Source organism: Balearica regulorum, chromosome 10 (assembly GCF_011004875.1).
Source record: "Balearica regulorum gibbericeps isolate bBalReg1 chromosome 10, bBalReg1.pri, whole genome shotgun sequence".
NCBI lineage: Eukaryota > Metazoa > Chordata > Aves > Gruiformes > Gruidae > Balearica > Balearica regulorum.
The window spans coordinates 1,531,690-1,547,009 of record NC_046193.1 but is presented as its reverse complement, the minus strand read 5'-3'; the positions used below and the strand labels follow the sequence as shown (position 1 = coordinate 1,547,009).

Genomic DNA, 15,320 nt, shown 5'->3' with positions numbered 1-15,320 from the left:
CACCAGACGTTTAATTGTGCCTGAGAATTGCAATTAGAGGTGTTGAGGAAGTAGAAGGAAAGAAAACAGTTAATAGGTGGAGCCAAGAATGAGTTATTTAAACCATGTATTGAGGAAAAGATGCCTTCATAATTGTAAACCAGTAACTAATGGAACCTTTTCTGCCCTTTGTGTCATTCCTTGTCATATTAGAGCTAGAGTTCAGCATGGTGCTGGGAGGAGATGGGCACAGTCCCGATCTCTCTTCACAGACACTGAGCTGTAACAGTTACTTAAATGGAAGACAAATAATCCTGTCTGAAATCATTAATATTATGTTACAAATAGATCTTTGCTGCATTTGAGCTACTCTTCCCAAAGGTAGTGGTTACAGTGGGTGCATGTGAAAAGGATAGAAGCCCACATTGCTTTTTCTATATCTATGTGAAGCCAGTTATTGAGAAACACTATTCTGTGGGCTGGCAAACCTTTCAGAGTACATCTGTGCCAGGTATGGGAATATGATTTATTGCAACTACTAGATCTTAAAGGTGAGCGAGATTGGGAAGTCATTAATGAATGATAAAGTAATAGCATTATTTTCAGAAATAGGCTAATAGCTTCCCACTTCTGTCAACAGAAATGTAGGTACTTAGTAATCTGGAATCAAGGTTTATTTTTAAATGCTTACCCTTAGGAATGTATCAAGAATTCATTCAAGACATAAATAATATTAAGAGCTCTTCTATGACTACTGCATAAAAAGCACGGTTTTCAGAAACAATGAAAAAGGTTGAATCTTTGAGACTTACCTATGAGAATGATGTGACTGAGCCCGAAAGTTTGCTGAAGCAGTTCTCCAAGTTTTCTTTAATTTCGTGGGGCTGACATGAGATTAACTGTTGCTACTATCATTTGTGTGTATAAGTGGATCTGGGCACTATTAAGTTTCAGCCCTCTTGGGTTTTACTATGTGAAATGAAAGTAGGGAGCCAGTTGTTATCAGATTTTAAGGCAAGATGAAATATCCTGCTTTTCTGTTGTATTTACTTTTTAAATGGTATTTACTTTTTTAGTGGTAGAACTACTCAATGCCTGATTCTTTATCAGAAAAAAAATGGCAATTTCTTTCAGTCTTTTAGTGCTCTTCTTAAATCTGTGTCCCATCCAGCTGCTTGATTTGCAAGTGTGTATGTAATAGTAACTCTCTGCCAGCTGTTGTTTTTTATTACCAAAAGGTAGCAGAGAAAGGAATAGAATGGACTAGACAACTTGTTACCAGGTTTAATTATCTACTCTTAAGATTCAGAAACATCTTGTAACAGTGTGATTTAGTTGTTTTAAGCATGTCATCTTAACTCCTTTTGTAATATCCAAAACATTGGTCATAGATCTTTAAAAATCTGGAGCTCTTCAAAAAACTTTGAGTTATATCATCATGTTTGAGTTGTGTTGCAAACTGGTGCATTTTATTATTTATAATGGGAAATGTAACGTTTATGTAATGTAGCTCTTCATGATACTGTGAAATACTTGGAGTAATTGAAAAATGAATCAACATAGACACACATGTGTTCAGAAGAATCTTGTTTATGATAGGAGGAAGAGGTGAAAGTCATGATCGTAGCAGAGAAGTAGCAAAGGAAGATTTCCAGTAAGTTTTTGAACAGGGGGACAGTAGAGGGAAAGGTGGAAATGTCAATTCCTTGATGCTGGAATTGTCTGTGTGAAGTGAGTTAACTGCTGCTTATTGCTCTGAGCTGTTAAATAAAAATGGCTGGTGGTTTCTTCCTAATTCATGAGGACAATAGCGAGTCCTGTGACATTTAACACATTTAAGTATCCTTGCAGGTTGCCGTCTGGTTTTAATTCAGGCTTGTGAGTGGGAAATGGCTATCTTCTGTAAAATGAAAGTTGCATTTATCTTGCCCACCTTGGACTCTGTTTCTCCAACTATCGTTGTTCTTAAATCTCATTTCCTAAATCTACTTTAATTTTCTTGTGTTGCTCTGTCATCTTGGATGTACATGTTGTTTAAAGTCAAAGACTCGTGAGGTAAGGAAAAATGTGAAAATGTTTGTACAGCGTAGTGGTGTCTGATGCTTTTGCTGAAGCCTAAAAGTCTGCGTAACCAGATAAACTACTGAAAATGTTAAACCAAACTTTAAGGACAATTTAGGAACATGAGTTTGGAAAGAACATCTTATGTTCTGGATAAATCTTTAGACTTATTAGATTATGGTAATAGACTAGATAACAGAAAGTGCTACCTCCTTTCGTAGGTGTTTGACTGGCAAAAGCAGAGATGATAGAAGTGGAACACAGTGCATCTCCCTAATGCAAACCTGCATAAACTGCCTGGAACATTTTCTTTTCTCCTGGCAATTTCCCCAATTTCCCAGCGGGAGCTTGAGGTAGATATCAGCAAAACCGAATCTGGTGCTGTGTAATCATCTTGGTTTCAGTGGACTGCTGGGAAGTTTGGGAGTAGTATGACTTTTTCCTTTTTTTTTTTTTTTTTTTTTTTTTTCCCAAACCTGATCTTATGGACCTGGTAATAGTAGAGAGAAAGAATTCTGGTTTCACATGGTTCATATAGTTCAAGCTGCTTAAATTTTTGGTTGTCACTTGCAGGCAAAGTAGCAGCTCCGTTCTGTCTCCATTTAGTCCTTTAGTGTCACTTCAGACTCCTGGTCGGTTCTCTTCTGTGCTGTCTTCCTGACTGCAGTCAGTAGTGGTTATTGAGGTGAGGGGTTTGGGTCTGAACAGGAACGTGCAGAGTCTTCTATCATACCCACACTGTCTTTCTGTACAATAGGGAAGAGGAATGAAGGAAATGGTAGAAGAGAAAAATAATTGGGATGAGTCTAGAGTTTCCTAATATTCTGCCTTTGATATTTCTGAAGGGTCTTGACAGTACACACATGTGAAATCCGTTTCAACTTGGTCCTAACGAGTCAATGCTCTTATATAGTTTTGTGATGTTTTTCATTGTGCTTGTGTTATTTTTAATTCATAAGTGCGTGGTCACTAGTTACAAATGTGGTCATGTTGAAGAGATAGCCACTCGTTGTCTATTATGTCTTTGGATCATGCTTCCTGCAATATGGATGACATCACTGGTCACTTCTGGATTGATTGTGATGCCATATGCTGTTGTTTTTACCTTCTTTTGTTTTTCTTTATGGGAAATAGGTGTGTACTTTAAAAGCAGTTTAGATTCACCAGCCAATAAAATTTGTGCAGTGCAAGTCAGAAAAACAATCTTCTGCTGTTCCTGATGGTCCTGTTTATAATGAAAATTCCTGTTGAGTTCCTATACTTTTTAATGATTTTTAAGGAATATGGGAAGATTGTTCTTTGGTGAGAAATCCCTAGGAAGTATGCTAAATCACAGATAATGGGCTTTCCCTGTGATTTAATGGGTTTTATAACTCAGAAATGACAGTCCTTTCTCAAGATCTAATTTGTGTAAGTTAGCACGTTCATAACAGGATGTTGTTTACCTTCCCAGTAGTTTTCCTAATACTAAATTAGAACTGTTCAAATATAAATATTGGTGATGAAGAATTCTTGACTGTCTAAACTTCCTTTTGTGTATGATGTGTAATATGTTCTTTCCATGATTATGGAAAAGAAAAATCTGGTTTTACCTTTTTTCTACACCCCCCCCCTTTTTTTTTTTAATTATAGCTAGTAATACCTTCTTTTTTTAACGCAACACTTCAGAAATCTGCAGTTAAACACTTGCTCGACTCTTCCTGGCCAAAAGAAGTCAGGTTTTTCAATTATAATTTCATCATTTAGACCTTGTGCATCTCTTTTATGTCAATACTTGCCCTTCCCTGAATGTCATTTGAATTCAAAGGGGAGATACAGGCACAGTTTTTCTGTATTGGAGGGAAAAAGATTCATAATATTCTATACTCTGCATGTTAGATTATTTAAAAAATGAAAGAAGTCACAGGACACTTCATACTGTAACATTTTTCTGTCTCCAGTGCCGGGTGAAACTATGTTAATCTGTATTTTCAGGATTTTGAGCTTTTTTTACATGAACAGGAAAGATACTGGGAGATTCTTGCTCGTTTTTTACTCTTACCAACAGTTGTGTATCCCCTTTTTTATTTGTCTGCTAGGGGTGCATGTTCATCTCTGCAAGCTGCAGTTTTAGTTTAGTTTCAGGGGGTTTTTGTTTAGAACTGTTCAACTGCCAGAGAATGAAATACAGATGAGATATCAAATATTTTTTCAACTAATTATGCTGAGGACAGTTTTGTATGGTTCATATTCAGAGGTCTGATTCAGAATGACCTGCAGTGGTGAAACATTTGAAAATTCAGTGGGCATGTTCGAATGCCAAGGGTTGCATTCGAGGTGGAAGCAGACTGTTAAATTGTTGCCAGGTTCATTCCTGGGGTTCTCACTGTAATTTTCTTAAGGCAGGAAAACTTGCTGTTGATAGAGGCTGGGCGATCAATGTGGGTGAGTACAAATGTAGTCCATTAAATGCTCTTTGAAATAGTGTGTTTAAAATCATACTGTTTTCATTTTAGCATGATGTGTATTCTGTTTATAATAACAGAAAGCGACTGGATTGTGCTTTAACTAAAATTAACTCTAAAGGAGAAAACATGGAAAAAGTACTGAATTTGTTTTCTCCTCCACTATCACCCGTATTGCAGTTTTATAATTAAATAAAATGTTTTCTGGAAAGAAAAAAAAAGATAACTGGATAAAGATACGATAGCATGTGTAAGGAAAAGTGTTTGGATTGAAGTAGTGCGAAAAGATTAAGGAAAAATGATTGGAGTAAATGTAAACATTTCAATAAAATCTTTCTTTAAATGATAAAATAACTTTCATAGATCTTATCAGCTAATTTATATATTATCCCAGATCAAGGGATTGGTTGATATGCTGGAGGGCAGGGCTGTACCAGTTAGTGTCTGTTTTTGGCTGCACAGTTTTTCTTGAAAGACTTGAATGAACAAATTGTGAAGAATATAGTGAATATAAATCTGCTCTCCTGCTCATAGCAAATGGCAATGCAATACCAGTAAACTATCGAAGCAGTATTTAGTGCCATGTAAGACTTAGCTTATTGTTTTCATAGAGCTCATCAATTCTGGGATTCTTACGTACGTCTTCTGCAAAGTGAATATCCAATATTAAGAGTTAAATAGACGTTAAAAACAACCCCAAAAGCCTGTCATATTTACTGATATGTAGAGTGAGCTTGGTAAGTTTCTTGCTTAGATATTTGTAGTGGGTTTCTCAGTAAAAAGTTCTGATTTATTTTATTAAAAATATGTTTTGGGAGGGGGAGGTCTAAATACCTTTTCTGTGTAGAGCGTTTGTGTTGTAAAGAGGAGTTCTTAAAGCTTCTTCTGGTGTGAGTGTTTGCAAAACACAATAGTATGTGCAAATCATAACACCATAGTTCTTAGCTTAGTATTTATTTTGAGCCAGTGTTCAGCATAAGAAAGACCTTTCCCCACGTCCTTTCCACCTGCCCTGTAATGTTAATATTAATGTCTGTGTGCCTGGGGGAGCTGAACTTCCCAAGCAATATGCTTTGTCATGGAGGCACCATGTGTTGTGTATGTACTTTTCTCAGTTCTTAGGGGGGTTGCTAGATGAAGGGGACAATTCCCTTTAATCTGGGCATCTGTAGATCCTTTGCCTGATAGGCCATGCATAAGATACGTACAGAAACCCTATGAGATGTTTTGTGTTGCTATAGGTAAGGGCTTAACAGCTCTAGACGTGATATTTGCTAAAGGAAAAAATAGTGCCTGAAATGTAAGTGATCTCTGTCTCTTTGCAAAGACCATCTATGATCCTTAGGATCTAGCTTTTCACCTCTTCAACATTTTGGTGTTTAGGGGGTGGTTTTCATCACTGTTCAAGTGACAAAGGTGGAGGATTTTGTGCATATGCTGATATCACACTGGCTATAAAGGTAAGACGTAACCTTAAACCAGTATTTTCTACTATTTGTGCAAATGAGAAAAAAACCCCACATAAATTCATAAGAACTAATTTACTTCTTAATAGGAGAAAATAAAGCCATCTATAGATGGGTAGGAATAGGAAAATGGTGTGGCACTTGATGCTGCAGACATAATGGATCTCCGGTATTGTTCAGTGGAAGGGAAGAGTTGCAGGGGTCAGAATTATGAATGTAAATATGAACCATTACAGTTGCATTAATAACGTCATCTTGCAAAAAACCACTCAAAATCAAGCCAGACTGATTCTTAGTATCCTCAATGATAATTATCCTAGCCTTGCAGTTGAACCTGAAAATTCCACGTTATTTTCAGTTGATACAATCAAGATGAACGCAGAGACAGAAATCCTCTCTCTGAATTGAGCCGCACTATACAGCACTCAAAGTGGTTTGAATTAATGAATAAAAATGTGAATGTCTCCAAAATAATCACTGAATGTAATGAATATATTTGGTATTTAGCTGTTGAAAAGCTGAAGCAAGAGCCTTCTGCAATTAGGGCTTATTTTTATCAAATGTGCTATGGCATATTTGTATACTAGAATATTAAAGTATCAGTAATAATCAAACATAAAAAAGCTCTAATGATTGCAGCACACTGCAACATATTAGGACATAACATCCTAATTTCTGTACATGGCAATTTGTAGATAAGTAATCCAGAGTGTTCTACTTCCCCTATCATTAAAATACAGATTGAGAAATTACAGCGAGTGACAGTTTGTACAAAATCTTTGGGGTTTACCATGGTTATATTAAAGTTAGTAACTTGTCAAAGTTAAGACTCAAAGGATTAAAAAATACTTCTTTCTTCACAGATGTGGAATAAATGAATTCTGTTACTAGCAGTAGCTTTAATGCATCCAGTCCCTGCAGCAGCTTTTCCTAAGTGGGAGCTTTTATGCTTATACAGTTGGATGCCATTGCAGTGGCCTGTTTCTCCCTTCCTGCTGCTAAGCCTCACTTGTGCTGTCGTTTGTGTCTCACGGAGTGAGCTTCTTGATGTTCTGGGGCCTGTGCAGCTCTTGTTTCACCCTGTCCCAAGCCATAGTTGCTGTTGCTTCCTCCGTGCTGTCGCTGGTTCCACTCTGGCCTCTGACAGCACCAACGCCAGAATCAGCTCTATAGTCATGAATTGGACCTGTCCTTTTTTTTTTTTTTTAACTGTATAACCACAAAAACATTTTTTATGTGAAATAACTAGAGCTTTTTGTAATTAAATATATTAGAATCATTTAGTCATTTGTTTGGTGGATGAAACGAACAGACATGCATTACATTCAAATCAGAACCATAGTGTACTGTGCAAGCTTCAAGCCTCCATTTTAATGTTACCTAACTTCATAACTTTGCCCATCTTTTTCTTTGCTTATGTATCCAGTTCTTATTTGAAAGAGTACAAGGAGTGTCTAACGTCACAATTATTGATCTGGATGCTCATCAGGTGAGTGGTTTACCTGTATTCAGTGCTGCAGATGTTTTGCTCAAAATACAAGTGTGTGATAAATACTGTTTTTTCTAACAATAGTATAAACTGTCCACTCCCAGAATATGAAGTTAATTGTAGGTGATGGAGACTGAGCAATTGAGTTGTTTAATTATTTTATGATTCAAAAGGCTGTTAAGCCACTTTAACAAAATTAAACTGAGTTGTAGCTCCATCATGTGGATAGATGTAAAAATATTTTTGAGTTGCATACTGATCTGAGGCATAACAGTCTCCAGAGTAGATCAGTATCCGAGAAGAAACAAGAGTCTCTTAAAATGGAATTACAGTTAGCTCAGCATGCGTGATCATTGCAGCAACCTTTGAAGGGGATGAATTTGACCTTCAGTGTTTTAATGGAAAACTTGGCTTCAGGCTAATGACGTAAAGAATGCCTCACTCTTCACTTGGTAAAGTGATTTACTGCAGGTACTGAGAGCAAATCTCATCTTTGGTAGGATTTCCAAAATAAATCCTGAAAGGGGGGAAATAGTATTTTTAGAAAAGCAATTCATGCACCAAAATTATGTCCAATCTGAAGCATTGAAGGTAACTTACTGTGTGTAAATAAACCATATTTAAGTAGTTCCATGGTAGTGAGGAAGCCTAATGGCTGCAAGTTTTCCATCTTCTATCATTTCTTTTCAGCCATCTCTGCCAGGGTGTGGATTTTTTGTACTTTTTTTGGTATGGTTTTTTTGTTTTTTAAAAACTTCTTGCAACATGTTTTAATTTTCAGGTATCATGCTGGTAATCTGTGTTGCACACTAAATCACCCCTTTGTTTTCTTTCTTTGGGAAAGGAGAGGTGTGTGAAGTAGTAGCTCAGCAGATCCTTTTTAAGTACACAGATATTCTCATCTTGTGAGTGTTCCAGTTCTTGGTGTATTGCTGAGTTTCACCTTTCATAAGAAAATGGTTCACCGAGAGGATCTCATATTCCTAGATTTCTGTTCATGAACTGTTTATTTGTGGACCAAAGGTGCTGAAGAAATAAGTAGGAGTTGCCATTTTTCTTTCTTTGGTGGGTTTGTTTTTGTTATTGTTGTTTCTATGAGGGGAAGTTGTAGCAGAAATATATCTTAACTGTCCAGGGACATAAATCATGTAACTGAATTACAGAAGATACGTCTGTGGAAATGTCTGTTTCTGTAGCCCAAATGAAATTCTACTGGGGGTAGAGGCTGCGGTCCTGTATGGTAACACTGATTTCAACAAAATGATCCTAGTGATTGCTGTGAAAAGGTGATTTTTATACTACTGGAAGAAAGTCTGAATGAGGGCCAAAAGAATACTATTGAAATTCAGATCTGGGGGAGGGGGAAATATTCAGAATCTGAGTTTTCTCTTGAGCATCCATCTTTACTCCCAGTACAATCTTTTTGTAGGGAATTCCTGGTGTTAAACAATATGTTAAACTGTTGAGTCTCTACTGTTTGTAATTTTTCCGGGGATTACTTATCTCACCAAAGCTTGAATTGTCAGAAGAGCTGTAGTCTGCTTTATTTATTTATTACTCCTTGTATAAGAATATGAGTATCTCTGCTGCAGTTGAGTGACCTTGTTTTCCTTTTTATTTCCTCTTTTTTTTCCCCACAATTGGAAGATCAGGGATCTATTTGGTGGTCTCAGTTGCTTTTGTAATGTTGCTGAAGGCAATTAGCTTCTAATTTTCTTTGATTTTTTCTTACATATGCAGTGAGATCTACGATAATTATCTTCACAGAGCTATAAGGATGTTGATTTTGATAATACCTGCAGTCTTCAGACTGATACTGTCAAAGCCCCCAGAACTCTGTACCTCAAAATAACCTTCAAGACTATAAATAAGAGAATGACACAGGAGTTTTGAATACTAGATCTTTGTAGTCTTAATTACTCTAGAATTTGCAGATTATTTAATTCTGTGTTAGTATGCTAGGAATAGCTAACTGTAAACTTCCTTCAGGGAAATGGCCATGAGAGGGACTTTATGGATGATCATCGGGTATATATTATGGATGCATACAACAGATATATTTATCCAGGGGATGGATTTGCTAAACGTAAGTATAATTGAAATTCATATTCCAAAATGTAAAAGACCTACTGTGTTGTTAAATAACTTCTTCATTTACTAATAAGCTTCCTTGCAACAATATTAACTAGATTTTTTAAAGTTTTTAATTTATTTTTTTTAATTTCACATTGAACATATGCTTTTCAATGATCATTGTGATATATCACAATAATGTTAACGTTGTAGTGTTTTCCCTCGCTTCTGGAATGAATTTCTGGAATGCAAGGTGTGGGTATTACGTGGACTTTGTTAGCAATGCATTCAAAAGCTCATGCGGCTCTTAGAACAGTGAGTCAAATCATTCTTCGGATTTGAAGATAACTGTGAGAACTTAATCTTTTCCTTACACTAAATTTAGAAAAGAATTCACTAAGGATTAGCTAATACTGTGTAAAAAGGTTTCATGTTCTTTTGAAAGTTATAATTTATAACATATTTCAGTGGTATCTTTCCAGTAGAGCTTATTTTCTAAGCATCTAGAAAACAAGATGCATCTGAATGTGAAACAAGTTGGGAAGCAGAAGGAAGTCATACAAATGTTAAGAGCTGGTGCTTGATTTCTTGTTGTTGTTTGTTTATCCCTACTGTGATGTGCCTATTGTCTGGTGACCTGTCACAATTAATTAATGGGGTTTTAATAACAAATCGGAATGCAAAAGCCCAAAGTCTATTTGATCTTTGATTCTGTAACACTGTCATTTATTACAGGCTTAATTTGTTAACTGAATCATAGCTTACAGGGGGAGATGTTCTTCTGCTGTTGAATTTCTTCAATGACACTGTCATTCTGAAAAGCCTACTTAATTTGGATTCGTGGCAAGAATTAGGTGCAGTGCATTGTTTTTAACTAGTAAAGATTTTGAAAATTGTAGGATATGTTTTTTCAAGGTATTAAACTAAAAAACGACCATTTAAAGCACATAATGTCTGTAAGCAGACAAATTGCAAGCAAATGAAGATTTTTTTTTTTTCCCTAAAAATAGCATCCCTTTATCCACATATCAAACGGCAACATTTTGAACAGATGGATTAAGACCAAAAGAGATTAAGCCCTTGTTAGCAAATCTGAAGTACTGAACTGGCCTCTCTCCGGTGAAGCTGGCAGCACTAGCATTCCCTTCCTACAGATGAAGCAGGAGGCACAGAATGCTCTGGCCAAAGGCATGTGAATATGTGGTTCCTTGTAGATTGTATAAGGGTGTCTAAATAGGAGTTCAGTAGCTAAATCCTTTGAACTCTCTCCTGCTAGGTGACCACATGAAGGTAGGATCAGAGGGCATCTTTTTGAAGAGAGCTGGAGGCTTGAACCTGAGACTTTGAATCCTTAGGGCAAACTCTAACTGATCACTGACTTCCTACTCATTTTCTCCATGATTTGTTAAAGGAGTCTCTTTGTACGAGTTTGGTTTTTTTTGCCCCATGCACTTCATTAGTCAAAAAAAAAAAAAAAAGACTAGCTAACATTGCCTAATGCTTAGCCGTAAGCATATTGGGTCCCTAAGGGGAAGTAGTTTGGTATTACACAGAAATTTAGGAAGAGAAAGGAGAAGATGGATGGGGAAAAGGACCAGTTCACTGAAGGGTGAGTGTAAAAAGATGACAGCTGAATCTTAAAGTTCAGGCCTTAAAAAAGCATTGCTGTTTGTCTCAGTGTCACTTTACAAAGCTGTAGAAGTGAATTCACTAATTAGCAAGAAATGGACAAAAGACTATCAAATGCAAAAGCTGTGTTCCTTGTAACCTACAGATCCATCACTGTGTCCATCTGTCCCTGATCTGGGTAGTAACTAATCACTGTAGTTCTGTGTTTTGTGGTGGAGATGTAGACAAGAGACCTGCAGAGGCATGGAATCTTACTCATGATAGTCTCAACTCCTTAACGGTTTCATCAGAACAATACTTATTTGTTCCCCGTGCTAATGTGTTTACCTCCTCCTCAAAAGCTCTCTCCAGCTAGCAGATTCTTTACCCTGAAGAGGCTCTAAGTGCTGTTCAGAAGAGCACAGCTGTGCAGACTTATATGAGCACTTATCTAACAATAAGGAAAGAATTCAGGAAAAATATCATAAAGAAACAAAAATCTTTGAAACTAATGTTGATGCAATAAAATAAAGACAGAAAAAGAATGCTTCGCTACTGTTGAACGGGAATGGAGAGCAGAAAAAACCCCACCCAACAATCACGAGAATAAATAAGTTTCATTCTGTATTGAATGCGTTCATGCGCGCTTGCTGGGTGCTGAATCTACACTTAAGATTTAAGACTCCAAGTCATTCAAGGCATAGGGCATGGGGAGGTAGAAGTCATACCTTGGAACACTTCTGACAGATTTGATTAATTAGCATTTCGAGTTACACATAACTCTGTAAAAGCACCCAAAGCTAGGCTGCATAACCTTGGGTTTCTTTCCTCTACCTTCTCAATGCTCCTCTTCTAATGCTTTATTAGAAGCATTAGAAATAATTTGATTTAAATTAAGAATAGATATTTGCTCTCCTGGTAGGATTACAGGGTAAGAACATTAAATTGAAAATGCTTGGGGCAAAGCTGAATCTTGTTATGCGTTCATAAAGCAGTTCACATAAATTCATGATCCTTTGCTGTTAAGTTTTGAGTGTTGTGATAAAAATAAAACATCTTAATAATTTCTCAGTTATATTTATCTTGTGTTTTCCCACAACTATTTCCTCTGCAATAGCAATTCAGTGTTTTCTTTCCTTTATGCTTTATTTAGGTTACTTAAAAGTTAATTTTCTTTATGATTTCTTTGCTGATTGGTAAACGGACATGTAGATCAGCTGCTTTTCAATAACATTTTCCACTTGTCTCAGATTTTTTTTTTCTCCCCTGCATCTAATTTTCTCTCTTCACTGGAATTTTTTCAAGGTCATTGTGCTTGCATTTGCTTGGAAAACATGTAGTTGAGTAATTTTCTTTAATTCAGGGTTCTGTGAAAATGCAGTGTATTTACAAAATTTGCAGAAACGTTCTCCTCTTCTCTTGCATTTAAGTAAATCTTGCATTTTCTCTCAAAGCAATGCTTTGTTTATCAAGTAACAGCAAAACATTTATTTTTTTAGGTGCCATAAAACGCAAGGTGGAATTAGAGTGGGGTACAGAGGACACAGAATATCTTCAGAAGGTACATACTCACGTGGAAGGAGCATTAAATGAATTAAAACCTGACATCATTGTTTACAATGCTGGGACTGATATTCTGGATGGCGATCCATTGGGAGGACTTGCTATTTCGCCTCAGGTTTGTATAACACTGAAATACCTACAGACTTTCACTCCTCACTAGATACTGAAGGCGGTCCTGAGAATGACTTTTGACCCTTTGTTAGAGGAAGGTAAGGTGTGTACTTTACACCACACCAGAGTGTTTTCCCGCTAGAGAGACATCTCCTTTGCTATTTCACTGCATGTTTTTATCGTCTCTTCCTGACTAAATATTTCTGTTCTTTAGGTGCCTGTTCCGGTATCATTTGTTGTCTTTCCAAAATACACTGATTTTGAACATTCAGACAGTAACCAGAGGCATATATTTTCACACTTCACCTGACTCCTATTTTTCCTGTTTGATTCGTTCTTTCTTTGTTTCTTTTACCCTCATATAACCCATTTTACAATGTGTTTCTTCTGTCACCTGCCCCCAGTATGTATCTTACACTTAATTTCCTCTGTAGCACTCCCAGCTGTTTTAAACTGCTCTTCTGATATCTTCCAGTTCTAGCAATTTCGTGCAGCCTGTGTATTATTAGCAAATGCACGGATTTTTTTTCCCTTTCCTCATTCTTTTCCATACAAATATCATTATCCTCTTTCAGTTGAGTTTACCTTCTCTCCAGTTTGGTCTCAGATTTAAATTCTGATTTGTTCAGTATAGCTTCATAGCAGTCTTCGCCTTCTAGATGTAACAAGTCTGTTTTTCTCAAAATAAACAAAAATGTACAGATCTCATAGCTCCTTTTTTTTTTTTTATGATTCCTTCTCTGACAGTTCCTCGGTTCTGTCTCTCTCCAGTTTTCACATTTGGTTCTCTTTTAGTGTCCACCAGTTCAGTATAGAAGAGTGTCTTCTGTGTAAAAGTCTCTAAGGAGAAAGGGAAGAGCTTGACAGGCTTGTATTGTTTGGTTTTGACCTTGGAGAAGACATGACCTGAGGTGTAAGATCTCACTTGGTGGCGCAGAGCTTTTTGGAAAGCAGCGGCCACCGAGAGAGATGGAAGCTAGTGATAGACGGAGAATACTTCAAGATGTGCCTTTTCAAAAGGTTTTCTGCCGTTTGAGAAGGAGATGCGTTAATTGCCAAACAAAATGAGTTGCTGTAGCTTGTTGGGTGCTCTGTAGGGAAAGAGACAAAATGTAGGGATGGGGAAAGAAAGATGAGGCAATTCCTCTGGTCTCAAGCAGATGAAGGGCAGAGTGCTGTTTCCCAGGTGCCTGATGTAGAAAATATTTCTGAAGCTCAAGACTTTGTTTTTTCAATTGAGGGCAGGGTTTCTTGTCTCTCTGATCACCTTGGCTTAGATGTGAATGGCGTGTTTCGCCAAGCTTTCCAGGCTACTGGAAATGCCGAAACTGAAGGCATTGAACCTGGATAATTCATCTCTTCAAGGTTCATTAGTCCAGTCTTCAATCCTGCGGTTATAGATGTCATTCATATTTTAAAATCTTGCTACAGTGTTAATTCTACTCAAAATTATGCCTCCTCAGAGTGCTATGAGTGATAGCTTCTTGGTGCTTGAGGCTATAGTCAGAAAACTTGAGGTGTAGCAGGTAAGTCCCTCTTATCTTTGTTTCTAAGTGGGAGCTGTATCAGGCTGTCACTTTCATTTGATCTATTTTCTTTCTTGGTAACACGCAAAAGTTGGAATAAGCCCATGTGTTTTCCCCTTAGTTCTTCCAGGCTGAGCCATTAGAGATGTTGGAGCAGGGATGAGGAGGCGGTTAGGCTCCTACAAATAGTGACTGCTTCCAGTTCTTGTGTGGTATAATGCTTGCTGCATCCAGCGATGGTTCCCAAGGGACGTACAGCTTGTCCTGTAATTCTGTTAGATATGTTCCTAATATAATTCTTCAGTTTCCTTTGTCTTAGTTTTCAGTTACTATTCCTTATTCCCATTGTTCTTTTGCAGGGCTGTGTCAAACTATGCAAAACCCATTACTGTTGTATGGTTTTACAAAATATTTTTTCAGCTACGTTTGAATTTTATTGTTTCCCTTTACCATTTGTTGTTTAATTTTTTTTAAATGGCAGGGCAATATTTCTTGATGTATTTACAGTCTTCCTCTAACCAGTTTGAGTAGCACATACTGATTTTGTTGTAACACCTTTGCTGCTGCTTCCTTAATTTTTTGCATTTGATCCCTTTCCCCTTCTCCAGTTTTTACAGTTACTTAAATTTTCAGCTGTCTCCATTGTCAGCTCTTGTCTATTATGTTGTCAGTCTTTTTGAGGGGTTGTAATGGATTGTTTTTGCCTCCTATGTATCTCTGGAACTCTCTGCTTTTACTTTTTTCCACAAAAGTAGATATTAATTCTGTTCTCACTTGTTTCTGAATTCTCTCTTTTTTTCCCCACATGTACTTATTTGAAACCCAAGAGGCTTGAAGTCTTCTTTTGTATGGGTTCAATGACAGTACAGTACCTCTTGGTTAGCTGTCTTTGTTATTTTTTAGTTCCATACCCTTCTCTATTAGTAAGAGTTTATTTAGAATTTATTTTCCTTTCTATGGATTTACTGTTACTTACATTCTGCAACTCGCCCTCCAGCCA

General features: G+C 36.9%; 1 protein-coding gene across 6 annotated transcripts in view; it reads left to right on the top strand.

The window, feature by feature from the left end:
- HDAC11 (histone deacetylase 11) overlaps positions 1 to 15,320 on the top strand; it is a 41,151-nt gene that overhangs the window by 13,657 nt on the left and 12,174 nt on the right. For 5 of the 6 annotated variants that reach the window (XM_075762675.1, XM_075762671.1, XM_075762672.1 and 2 more), the window contains exons 5-9: positions 4,422 to 4,464; positions 5,868 to 5,944; positions 7,377 to 7,439; positions 9,429 to 9,525; positions 12,620 to 12,798. In XM_075762675.1, coding sequence (XP_075618790.1) covers positions 4,422 to 4,464; positions 5,868 to 5,944; positions 7,377 to 7,439; positions 9,429 to 9,525; positions 12,620 to 12,798 — 459 coding nt within the window. The remainder of the gene's footprint in view (positions 1 to 4,421; positions 4,465 to 5,867; positions 5,945 to 7,376; positions 7,440 to 9,428; positions 9,526 to 12,619; positions 12,799 to 15,320) is intronic. The other variant, XM_075762674.1, reaches the window with a different exon arrangement.